Genomic DNA, 12042 nt, shown 5'->3' on the forward strand with positions numbered 1-12042 from the left:
TGAGAATGGAATTCTCAGTGAAGTAGGAGACATCTTGTGTCCAGCACTTAAACTTTTGAAATTAAATATTTGCATATTCATAGATTCTTATTCATTTTTAATTGGGGAGAAGGAGTAGATGCCATTTGAAGGAGTTTAACGTGTTAATTGTACTGTTTTTATGAAATAACCATATAGGACACACATTATTGTTCCAAGATGAGTATTCTTACATTTCGTAATACATTTTTTGATCTTTAACTGTTTTCTGTTAATATTTAGTGTAGAGTTTTAGTGATGGCGCCCTTATTTTGAAAAACCGCCAGCGGAAGTGTCATTTTGGCATCCGGGGGGCGGGAGACATAAACAACGGTCGCTGCTTCCGGGGATGTCCACAGGTACAGTGTAGTGCTTGTGTTCAAGCGTTTGTTTTTACTGAAAATTATATTTATTTTGTTCAGCTACTTTTAAGCACAGCTACATTTCGTTGTACTACTTTGTTTAGCCTTTGTTTTCAGCCTTGTCATTCAGGAGTCGTTCGTCCTACGAGTTTTCAGAAATGTTAAGCTAAGAGCTAACTGCTAACAGCTAAATAAAATACAGTTAAAGAACTAAATAAATGGGACAGCTCACTGTTCCTCACTTCCATTGTAATGATGATGAGGCAGAAATCTAAGAGACAGGAATCTTAAACCTTTGAAAAAAAGCTATCTTAATGACTAGATACCACAAGAGGTAACTAGATGAGAACATGTGTCTCTTGTCATTTGGTTGATCAGACCCCTTAATACAAACTATTGAAACACAGATTCATTTCTCAATCGTCAATCAAAGTTTATATGTATTGCACCATTCATACAGGGTAGTGAAATCCAAAGTGCTTCACAGATGTACATATAATAAAATAATATAGAATGAATGTGAAAACAGTAAAGCTCAAGTATCCAACTGAAACTGAACTTTTTTTTTCTGGAGCAAACCATGGACCAATAAGTGACTTGCACTACTTTAATGTGAAAATTTGAACATCCAGCGCATATAGATTAAGAAAGAACTTCTCAGAGAAATGGGAGGCATCTTGTTTCCAGCAGTTTTGGACTGAAAAATACTCATAGATTCTGGATTTTTCAACAAAGGAGAAAGAATAGTAATTTTGCGAGAGTTTACAGTGTAAATGAACTTTATTTGTGTAAAAAAATCATATCAGAGCCACTTTTATCCAACGGAGAGTATTTTTATATCTCTTAAAACATGTCTTGAATGAAATATTTGTATTATTTTTAGGCCATATGCCTTGTCTAGACGTGTGTTGAGTAGCTGATCAACAGGAAATTAATTAGCAACTAATTTGATAATTGATTAATCATTTGAGTCAATTTTCAGGCAAAAAATACCAACATTTGATGCTTCCAGCTTCTCAAATATGAGGATTTGCTGCTTTTCTTTGTCTTAAATGAAGCATGGTGCAACAATAAGGCTTGCCCTGTTGCTCGGGGCAAGTAAAATGCCACATCAGGCTAGTGAATCTAGCTACTCTTTTGCTTGATCGGGCAAGTAGTTAAAAAACAAAAGTAAAATAATAAAATAAAATAAATGTTCCATGTTTTTCAATCATCGTCATATCATAAATTATGTTCTTGTTCTCTGGCACACAGCATAGCCCCCTCCCCTTGCATGCATCAGGGAATAGTGGCACATGCAGTCGGCCATTCAAAAATTGAGTATGCTAGTAGTGTGATGTGTGAAACAAACATCCTTAAACTGCCATAAATATAAGAAGGAGAAACATTAAAGAGGGAAATCAGAAAGCTTGGAGTGAGTAGAAATGAGTCTAAAAAATGTATTTGCAATCGCATTAGGGAGTCTATTCCATTATTTGAAAGAAACTGGGCTGATCAAAAGAATTTAGTGTTCAGTGAAATACATGGGCTATTTTCAATATGCAAGAATGTTTATTGCCTCACATCCATGACATTCTGTGTCCTTGTTCTGTTTCACTTACTTACATAAAGATTAAACATGAGAATTAACTTAAGTCCTTGTTGTTATTTGATAACCGCTAATAAATAAAACAGCGTGTATAGGGGCAAATAAAAATTGACTTTAGGCGAGTAGATTTCTAAAACATTAACGTTGAACCCTGTGATGAGAGTCATCTTATGAGTAATCTAAATATTTTGGACTAGTAGTCTGAGAAAACTCATTTTAAAAAGGGAATTTTCACAATTTCCTGACATTTTATAGGCAAAACGGCTAGTCTATTAACTGAGAAAATATGGAAGATTCAAAATGAACCGTTAATATCTGTAATTTATCTCTAATATTCTCAGCCAGCCTTCCTAGTTGTGTTAATTGTTATGATGTTTATGTCTGATATTTTCACATCTATTGAGTGAAATAATGTTCTTCTCTTTGCTGTTCCCCGTCTCCCAGGAAATAAGAGACATCAAGACCCTGACGGTTATGGGGGATGATGGACAACATGACAGCAAATAAGAGCCACCTACCCTGTCAGTCATGGGCGGGCCAGAATGGCTGGTCCACAGCTTCAACTCAAGGGCCCCTCCTCAACCCTCTGTCCAGCTCTCAGCATCTCAGCCTGGGCTCGTCTTCTGACCAGAGACCCCCCTATGACCACCTGCAGGCATCTGACCAGAGCTGTCTGAGCCACCTCAGCACCTTATCATCCAGAAGCAACACTCACCACCCTGCCCTGTACAAAGCCTCCCACATTAGTAGCAATTTGTCGTCCATCTCGCTATTTGCCAACTCCGCCATCCCAAGTGTATCTCACATTATATCTTGTGATCAGCAAAATCCTCTCAGTTCATCAATGCTACTAGCTGCAAACCAAGGAAAAAATATCCCCCCACCTTCTCTTCCACAAACAAACCAAGGATCTCAGCCTTGTAGGCCCCAACATCTACCACCTCTCTTGCCCCACGACCCTTACAAAACCTCTTTTCAACCTCCATTAACCAATCACAGGCTTCAACATATGCCAATTAGCCTACCGTCATGTGGGCAAGATTTAAACCACGGATCACAGAGGACATCTCAACCTACTTTTGAAGGAGTGAATGTGGATGCTGGTGTTGCAGGATACACTCACAACCATGCCTCATCTACTTCTCAGGAGCAGCCTCAGTGGATACCTTCATCAGACTGCAGGGGTAAGCAGTTTTTGTAATACCTGTATGGTACTCTGGCATGTTTGTCATGTATTCAAGTCAAGTCAGTTTTATTTGTATAGTTCAATATCACAAATTTGCCTCTGGGGGCTTTATAATCTGTACAGCAATAAAACATCCTCTGTCCGTAGACCCTCAATGCGAATCAATAGCGAAGACCCAGATTTCTCTTCTTTAAATAAGGCAGAGCCTCCCAGACTCGCCCTTGATTGTCATCCCATTGATTGAAACACCCGACTCTAATTTATAGAATTGAAAATATAAAATTTATAAATGAACAAGTGTAAGGTTTTTCTCTCATTTGTTTAATTGATGTCTCTTTATCTAGTTTTAGGACTTGCATGGAAATCTGATCACGTTTTACGTCATATTTATTATAGAGCAAATTCTAAAGGCTTCAGAAACTTTCAAGCAGCACTGTATACACATGTCTTGAAAGATGAAAACTCTTCATGTTGGGCTTGATATATCTAAAGGACATGGTTGCTTACGCTTTGCCAGATTCAAGATATAAAAGTCAGGATACAAAGCCAATATGAGCTCTTTTCACTCACTCAGAATATATTTTGAATTGTTACAGAGAAATATGATAAATCAGGCTTTGGATACACACACATTTCGTAAGTAAGTAGCTCAATTCATTGTTGGTTTGGCTCTGCATGTGAGATTTGTTGATAAGAAAAATTTAGAAAATTGCTTCTTATCCTTTAAACAACTGGCAGATGTTGGGACAGGTGACAAGTACAGCTGAAGAATAAAGAATAAAACATTTCAACACGCTACAGATCTCAATACTGCTCAGAATCCAAATTTTCCTTATATTGTCTAACTTGATTGTCGATTTTCCTCAGGAGCTGAAAACAAGTCTGTGCCTGACGCAACGGCTCATCCTAACCAAGAAATATCACAAAAGGGGAGCATTACTCCACCGGTGAGGAAATTAATGACTCCACAATTAATATCAGAAGACAGCTTTGCTGTTTAGTGGTTTATGTCTGTACATAACTGCACAAATATACTGTACATGAGGTGACTTTTTTGCATATTAATGCAATAATATTCGTAAATGTTGTTCCTACAGAAGTGAAATATACTTATTATAAGTTGATTAAGACAAAAACATCTACCTAATGAATCTAATGTTATGTAATATTTCCACTAGAGTTATAGAGCTGTGGCGTCTAACACGCACCTTAACATTATACATTTTTTAATTAATCCAAAAAAAAATCTGCTTTCAGGCCAGCAATGAGAGGAGTCGTTCAGTAGTTTTACATCAGCGTGCACTACTACTCAAACAACTGTCGGAGTTGGATAAACTTGTAAGTATGTTAAGGTGATTAATTGCCACCCAATAACACATTAAAATTTATTAAATAATAATATGATACAATATAATTCAACACAATTACTCCCTGATGACTTCATTTTGTCCCCCATTAAGCTGGAATCATTACCTCCAGATGACAGGAGTGATGGGCAGTCTCAACACACAGCTAATCAGGTAGGTTACGTTTTTTAAATGATGTGTTTTCATTTCCAATGAAGAATAATGATTCACATCTAAAATTCATGCAAAAACATAATAAATACTGTTTTTTTTTCTCCACTTTTAGTCTCCTCCATTGATGAACGATTCATCTCAATGTGAACAAACAAAGACCAGTGATCAACAGCAAGTTCAGCTGTCAGCGGCAAAGTCAAAGGTAGTAACGCATCAAATTATTAAAGCAGCTATAATCGATATTTTTATTATAACAATGTATCGCATTACAGTGTGTAATGTCAGAGGCGACAAAGCAGAAGAGCGGCTGTCCTGTGTGGTCAGCAGCCATTGGTATCACGAAACATGTGCAGTAGATAATGGCATGATAGATGATGATGCAAGAACTGTTTGTGCCCCTCGTAGCCCCGACTATAATAGAATGAAGAATTTAAATGAATAACCGAGTGAATAATCCGTTAATCTAATTGTTGCTTGTCGTTGATTGAATTTTAGTTTTTTAGATTTTTTAAAAATGTTATATAATTTTAATAGAATGTTTTAAATTAATAAAAACAGATGATCCATTAATCCCATGTAGAGATAGAGGGTATTTTTCCTGATATTTTCTTTATTTAGGCTAGTTCTTTATGACAAATATTATGACTTTTTATATGTTTATCTGAATTAATGAAATTTCTATAAATAATATAAATTATATAAATTTTCTTATTCAGCTTTCTGTCCTTTTTTTTAAAAAAAAAAAATTGTGATATTGAGCTTGGCATGCATAAAGTAAAGTGATTTAGGCCTTTTTTTTTTCTTTTTTTTTTAAACCTAATACAAGTGTCCCAGATTAGAAAGTGTCCTGTCCCAGATTACCAAAGGCCGTCACAAAGAACACTAATAGGTGTGGCATGTCTCCTCTGGGTATAATATCTGCATTCTTTCTTCTGGTGTGGTTAGAAAGGATTGCAGAAAGGTAATGTGTTGATCTAATGTGTTAGATAGATATTGTAATAAGTCGCAGAAGTCATAATTGCAAAAAAATGGCCCAGATTACCTGAATTCACCTTATCAACTTCAAAGGTGATGATATGTCAATGTTGTATTAACAACTTGCTTTTTTGTTTTCGTGTGTATTGTGTTTTTTTAGTTACAGTCACATATTATAGCGGATTGTTCATCCCCAACATCCCATGACGAACAAAATGAGACCTGTGATTCACCAGATGACCCGATGTCAGCAGCAGATTTAGAGGTAGTCTCCGGTAAAATTTTACATGTTTTTTGTTTAATCCTTAAAAACTGGTACATGTACAGCCTGGTTATTTAGTATTAAGTCGTTCATTATTTGAACAGTTTTAATCACGTTTTCATATGATTTTTTACAGCGTGGCTACAGTGTGTTTGGTTATTCGGCTGTGTTCATCAGACACTTCTTAGAAAAGTGACATTATTTTCATCTCAGTTTGGGTAGGCTGTATCTAAACCAGGCACACTTCAGATCATTTTAATTGAAAAGATGTAAACAGCTTCTCTACGATTTTCTGCAAACATTAACGCATAGTTACTTGTTATGACAAATTGAAAAAAAAATAAAAACATTGTGTCATGTAATGAAGTCTTCATTTGATCTAAGTCAAATGAAGATTAATTGTACATCTTCTCAAAATTTGCTATGGTAAGTTAGCATTTCAGCATATAAACTCAGTTGGTTTTTATTTTCTACAGTTACAGACTGATAGTGATCTTATTTTTACATACAATTGTTTTCCCTTTTCCAGAAAACAGAAGATGCCTCAGCGGAGTCAGATGACAATGATCCTGATACCTCAGCGGAGTCAGATGATAGTGATCCTGATTACTCACCTAACAGTGATGGTGACTTCTCTGACTGCTTATCTGACGCTGGTGATGGCTCCTCAGACAAATCCAATCACAGCAGTCCCTCGACCCCGCAGGAAGAAACGGCTCAACCGAAATCTCCTCTTCCAGGGGAAAAGGAGGATAAATCAGGAGGTTCTTTGTTAAAGGACAAAAGTGTCAGTCCTCTAAAAGAGACATGCGCAACTAATCAGGAGAAATCCTCAACTGTGGTGTCGCCAACTTCAAATTCAAAAGCACAACGAGTTTATGATAAGAGGAATTATTGTCTGTTTTGCTCTAAGCCAGTAGGCAAAATGGCAAGACATCTTGAATCAGTCCACAGTGACAAAGCAGAAGTTGCAGCTGTATTTCAGTATCCCAAAAATTCCAGAGAAAGGCAAAAGATATGGAAAAGACTAAAGAATCAAGGAAACTTTGCTCATAATAAAGAGGTTTTGAGAACAGGGAAGGGACAATTTGCTGTCCGAGGAACAGCAAAGCAAACTGGAAAAGGAATGAAAGACTTCATTCATTGTCTTTACTGCCGTGGTCTTTTTGTAAAGAAAGCTTTGTTCAGACATGTTAGGTTGTGCCCAGAGAAAGGGAAGAATGACAGTGAATCACATATCGGAAGAAAGCGTCTCGCATCGCGTTGTGTGCTTGAAACTATTGGAGACCTTGGCATAAGTGATGGTTTCAGGGAACTTCTGTCCCAGATGACATATAATGATGTGACACAAACTGTCATGGATGAAAAGATTATCTTGCAGTATGGTGAGCAAATGTTTGATCAGCACAGATCCGATGTGAAGAGGCATGATGACGTAAGACAAAACCTTCGTCAGATAGCAAGACTTTTACTCGAAGCTCAAAAAATAACCCCCCTGAAGAAGCTGGAGGACTTCTTTCACCCCTCAAGCTTCCCACACGTTGTGTCCGCAGTGAACGTCTTAGCAGGTTACGATCCAGAAAAGAAAACGTACAGCATTCCTTCACTTGCCATCAAGCTTGGCTACCATCTACAGAAGTGTTGTAGTATTGTTGAGAAGAATGCAGTGCAGAGTGGAGACACAAAACTGGCAGAGTCTGCACAAAACTTCCTCTCTGTGTACCAGAAAAAATGGAGTACACTAGTTTCTTCAGGTGCATTATCGACCCTCAGGAAAACAGGAAAGAAGGTTCCGTTTTCTCAAGATGTGAAGCGCCTGAATTTCCACATGGAGAACGTTCATGTTCTTGCTCAGAAAAAACTCACAGAGTTCCCTTCTGCAGAAAACTATGCTGCTCTGGCCAAGGTAATACTCGCCCGAACAATAATTTTCAACAGGAGAAAAGCCCGTGAGGTATCAGCGGTGTTACTAACAGCTTTTATGTCAAGGAAAAAGTCAAACCTGGACGATAACTTTGATATATCTGTTTCTGACTCTGAAAGAACCATGTGTGGGTTCTTCACTAGAATTGACATACAAGGGAAGTGCGGTGGAATGGTCCCTGTTTTACTAAAACCATCATTCGTGTCAGCATTGGAGCTTCTTGTCAATGTTCGTGAAATGTGTGGAGTCCCCAGTAAGAATCTCTTCCTGTTTGGCCGACCAAGTGCACTGTCTGCCTACAACGGCTCAGACTGCATCCAAAAATATGTCAAAGAATGTGGCGCTAAAGACCCTGAAGCACTGAAATCGGCGAAGATCCGGAAGCATTACGCAACAATGCTGCAGCGTATCAACCTGGATGAGAATGAGGCTGACCGAATATTTGGTCCTAATAATCAAGTCCAAACCCTGCTACAGAACAGCAGCATGCAGCTGGATGACGTCCAAATGGACTCTGAAGGTAAGAATTCTTCTTTTGAAAGCTATAATATGTAACTATTCTGCATTAAAATGTCTAAAAACAACTAGACCCATGTTATATATTTTTGCTTTGTTGTGTACTTACATTATCCCAACTGTTTCCAACCATTTTCAAACCCAGAGGAATCAGTCATTTTAATCAAGGTAACGGTCCGTTTCATTTAGTCACCTGTGAATGGTGTCATACCCCCTCTACCAAAGAGTATACACGCATGAGATGCATCAGTGTTGTGGTTGTCTGCTACAATGGCCTCTATCAAAGATAATATGCGGCGTTGAGGTTGCCCACCAGAATCTGTCATAAATTGACTTTTATTCTGTTTTAAACCATATTTTTATAATAAACTTTTTAGATTTTGGTGGTTTTTAACTGTATCTTTTTAACTGGATGAAGGATTTTAGTCATCAGACATCTAGATCTTAAGTTATCAGAAACAAGCTGAGCAAATGTTAGCAGCAGCTTGGCTAGCAGCCCCTCCCAGACATCCAACACTGATTTTTAACGTAAAACTGCTTTACTGACTGTTTTCATAGTTTTAATCCCCATGTTCGTTTGTTTTGGAGAGGAAGAGACCTTTGCGGATAATTCGGCTTGTTGTAAAAACATGCTTGAACGTCTGTATCTTAAGTTATCAGAGAAACAAATTAAGCTAACGTTAACAGCAGCTCTGCTCGCAGCCCCTACCGGACATACTGTGTCCACTGAACAGCGTCGGAGAAACACTGATTTTTGACATGAAACTGCTTTATTCGGTGTTTTTACCTGAACTTTGAGTGCTTTTATCCTGAGCGATGAACATTGAAGTAATCCTATCCTGGAGAAACTGGTTGTTTAACAATGAAGACAACAACTCCCGTGATCCCACGCTACTTTACACCGTCATCACACTCCGTCTTTTGTTACTGTTTTGATTGAGAGACCCCTAGTGGCAGAAATTACATATTGTGCATTTAATGCCAAAATTACAATGAAGTTTTACGGCATTTAGGAATAAATGCAGGGTTTAGAAAGGGGGTCAGTCTGTGGTTAAATGTAGCGTGGAGAGCCATTTGTGTTACCTACACATTAGTGACAAAACAATATGATTTTAACTCTAAATCCTGACAGCCACACAGTTTTAACATCACTGCAAAACCTGAGTATTATGACTTGTTTCCCAACATAAGCTGTGATAAAGTCAGGTGTGTAATTGCTGATTTCCTGATGTCTGAACACGGCACCTATCGCCTCTTTGGAAAGTGTTTGTCCCACTGCTTATCTTCCACAAACAGCACAAGCCACAAGACATTTTATCATCATCTCCTGCAGTTTAAAATCACTTTTCTACTGAAAATACTAAGGGCAAGTGGGTAGATATCAGTGCTGTGGCCTGTTAATGTAATAAGTCTCAAAATCTTTGCAAATGTAGGGTATATTGATTTTAAACAAAGCTTGGAAAGAAAAGAGAGTGACTAGTATCTTGAGAGGCAGGATGGAGTGTGTCATTCAGGTTTATAGCAAGTGTATCAGAAAGTGGCACTTGATCAGCCACTAAATTACTTTTGAGCAAAGTGCTGAACCCAAAAACTGGACTTTAGTGCTGCAATATGGATGACTTTGAGATCTGGCTTTTTAGCAGTAATTGAAATGTAGGGAAATATGTGTGTAGGTAAATGAGATATGTGAAAGAAGTCTTTTTGTCTAACATACAGAGAGATTACAACCTGCACAAGGACATCAGGCTGTATCAGGGGATCAGGGTGAGCTTTCAGGTGCATGCTACGCGCAAGCAGATTTTCATCATGAACAACCACATGGAAAAACGGCAAGCACCAGCACAACTGCACCACCAAAATCCAGCAACTCAGGAAAAAAAGGTAGTGATGTTGAACATTAACAGTCATTCTATCTATCTATCTAATTGTGGGCCACTCTGGTTGATATTTTTTAAATAAAAACATCTTTACAGTAAAAAAAAAAGCAGGATTTTGGAGGTGAATGAGTGAGGGAGATGTCTTCCGCTTTCTCATGTTACCATATACGGATGTCTTTCACAGCTAATTGCCTGAATAGTGTCTTTTAATGGGGGTTTTTTATAATTAATTTATGAATTAATGTTAAAGTTGAATTTTCTGGCTGTTGCAATCATCATTTAGGATCCAATTAATTTTACAGGAGTGAAAGATTTTTCACCTTAAGACATTTTATTCTAAAATAAGGTATTTTAATATTTCCATTTAATAATTAGATAAATATAATGAATTAAGTAAATATTGTCATCTTCAAAAGGCTTTCATGCAGTTAAATAAGGAAGGCGAATTAAAATGCTGCCAAGAGTTCCTACTTGTTGTCCACCTCATTGTCCAAGCTTAATTTGATGTTAAAATGTGTCTTTAGTTTCTCAGAGTTTTTCCAGTGATGGCATAAGTTTATTCATAACTCCTTTTTTTCCCCACCACAGGCTCTAAGGTCAAACATAAATGGGAGGACGCAGAAGTTTGTGCTGTAGAAAGACACATGATGCGTTTCATTCAAGGACACAAGGTACCTCAGAAAAACGACTGCCTTCAGTGTCTTGAGGCTGAGCCAAAAGCACTGAGGACCCGTTCCTGGAAAGGTGTAAAAGACTTCGTTAGAAACAGGATCACTGCCCTAAAAAGACAAAGTGCCACCTCCAAAGCTTCATCCACAAACAGTTACTGGCCCGGGCAAGTGGAACCACAAAGGACTGGACATTTTCAGCAGTTGTAGACTTTTCCCTCTTCCATTTTCTTACACTGCATCTCCCGCTCGCCTTCTTTGTCTTTCATTCGTTATCAGTCTCCCCTCTGTCTCTTATACAACATTGTGAGCATTTCCGTCTATTAAGATGGCCAAGAATACATTGATAACTGATCATTTTCATTTTATGGTTTGTTCTGCAGTTGTTGTCAGTCATTATTCTTACTTTGTATTATTTTACAGTGCATATATCTTCATTTTAAGAAGTTCATTTGGACACAAGACAGTTCATAAATACGGACAGATGATGTGTTATACAGATTTTACAAATGTCTAATTTTATATTTTTGCTGACCATGTTTGACCAAGTTATCTGGTATACTGTATTTTGTTATTAAGTTTGACTTTGTATAACAGTTTACCAACAATAAAGTGCCAACTGTAATGTCTTACCAATGTACAGTTACCTGTATTCCACACATAGAATGATAAACACTTGTTGTTTTAGTGATTTCTGTCACCTGTAAGGGCGACTGTATCTTTGTCCTTTCCTCTACGAATGGCAGTTGTAGAAGAAATGGTGACAGAGGAAGTCAAAAGTCAAAATCATGCATTCAAAAATTTTACTTAAGTAAAGTTACGGAAGTATCAGCACAAAATGTCAGTACCAAAACTAAAAGTACTAATTAGGCAGCAGACCTGCTCACGTCAATGTTCAGATTATTATTACTGTTGTAGCTGATCGATGCCGTACTTATTGCACCTACTTTACATATAGTTAATTTACATATTGGATAGTTTAATCCTTAACAATGCACCAATTTATAAACTGTTTATCTTCATCTGAAAAGTAACTGTAGCTGTTAAATAAATGTAGTGGAGTAATAAGTACAATATTTCCAAGTGTGGTGGAGTTGAAATATAAAGTGGCATCAAATGGAAATACTCAAGTAAAGCACATATATC

At 37.4% G+C, this 12042-nt stretch overlaps 1 protein-coding gene across 2 annotated transcripts; it reads left to right on the forward strand.

The window, feature by feature from the left end:
* Positions 1–278: 278 nt before the first annotated feature.
* LOC121903729 lies at positions 279–11528 on the forward strand. Of its 2 annotated transcripts, none has more exons than XM_042421058.1 (10): positions 279–377; positions 2413–3152; positions 4022–4101; positions 4412–4492; positions 4615–4674; positions 4787–4876; positions 5810–5914; positions 6441–8355; positions 10068–10232; positions 10817–11528. In XM_042421058.1, exons 2-10 carry the CDS (start codon positions 2450–2452, stop codon positions 11104–11106), a joined length of 3489 nt encoding a protein of 1162 aa, XP_042276992.1. In that variant the 5' UTR covers positions 279–377; positions 2413–2449; the 3' UTR covers positions 11107–11528. The 2 variants fall into 2 exon arrangements, with proteins under 2 accessions (XP_042276992.1, XP_042276993.1); XM_042421059.1 differs by lacking the exon at positions 279–377 and adding an exon at positions 410–714.
* The last annotated feature ends 514 nt before the right edge of the window (positions 11529–12042 follow it).

Source organism: Thunnus maccoyii, chromosome 9, assembly GCF_910596095.1.
Source record: "Thunnus maccoyii chromosome 9, fThuMac1.1, whole genome shotgun sequence".
Taxonomy (NCBI): domain Eukaryota; kingdom Metazoa; phylum Chordata; class Actinopteri; order Scombriformes; family Scombridae; genus Thunnus; species Thunnus maccoyii.

Coding starts and splice junctions, on each gene's coding strand:
- LOC121903729 (XM_042421058.1), top strand. CDS start 2,450: ATGATGGACAACATGACAGCAAATAAGAGCCACCTACCCTGTCAGTCA. Junction 4,493..4,614: donor TGTCGGAGTTGGATAAACTT/GTAAGTATGTTA, acceptor TCCCCCATTAAG/CTGGAATCATTACCTCCAGA. Junction 10,233..10,816: donor CAGCAACTCAGGAAAAAAAG/GTAGTGATGTTG, acceptor TCCCCACCACAG/GCTCTAAGGTCAAACATAAA.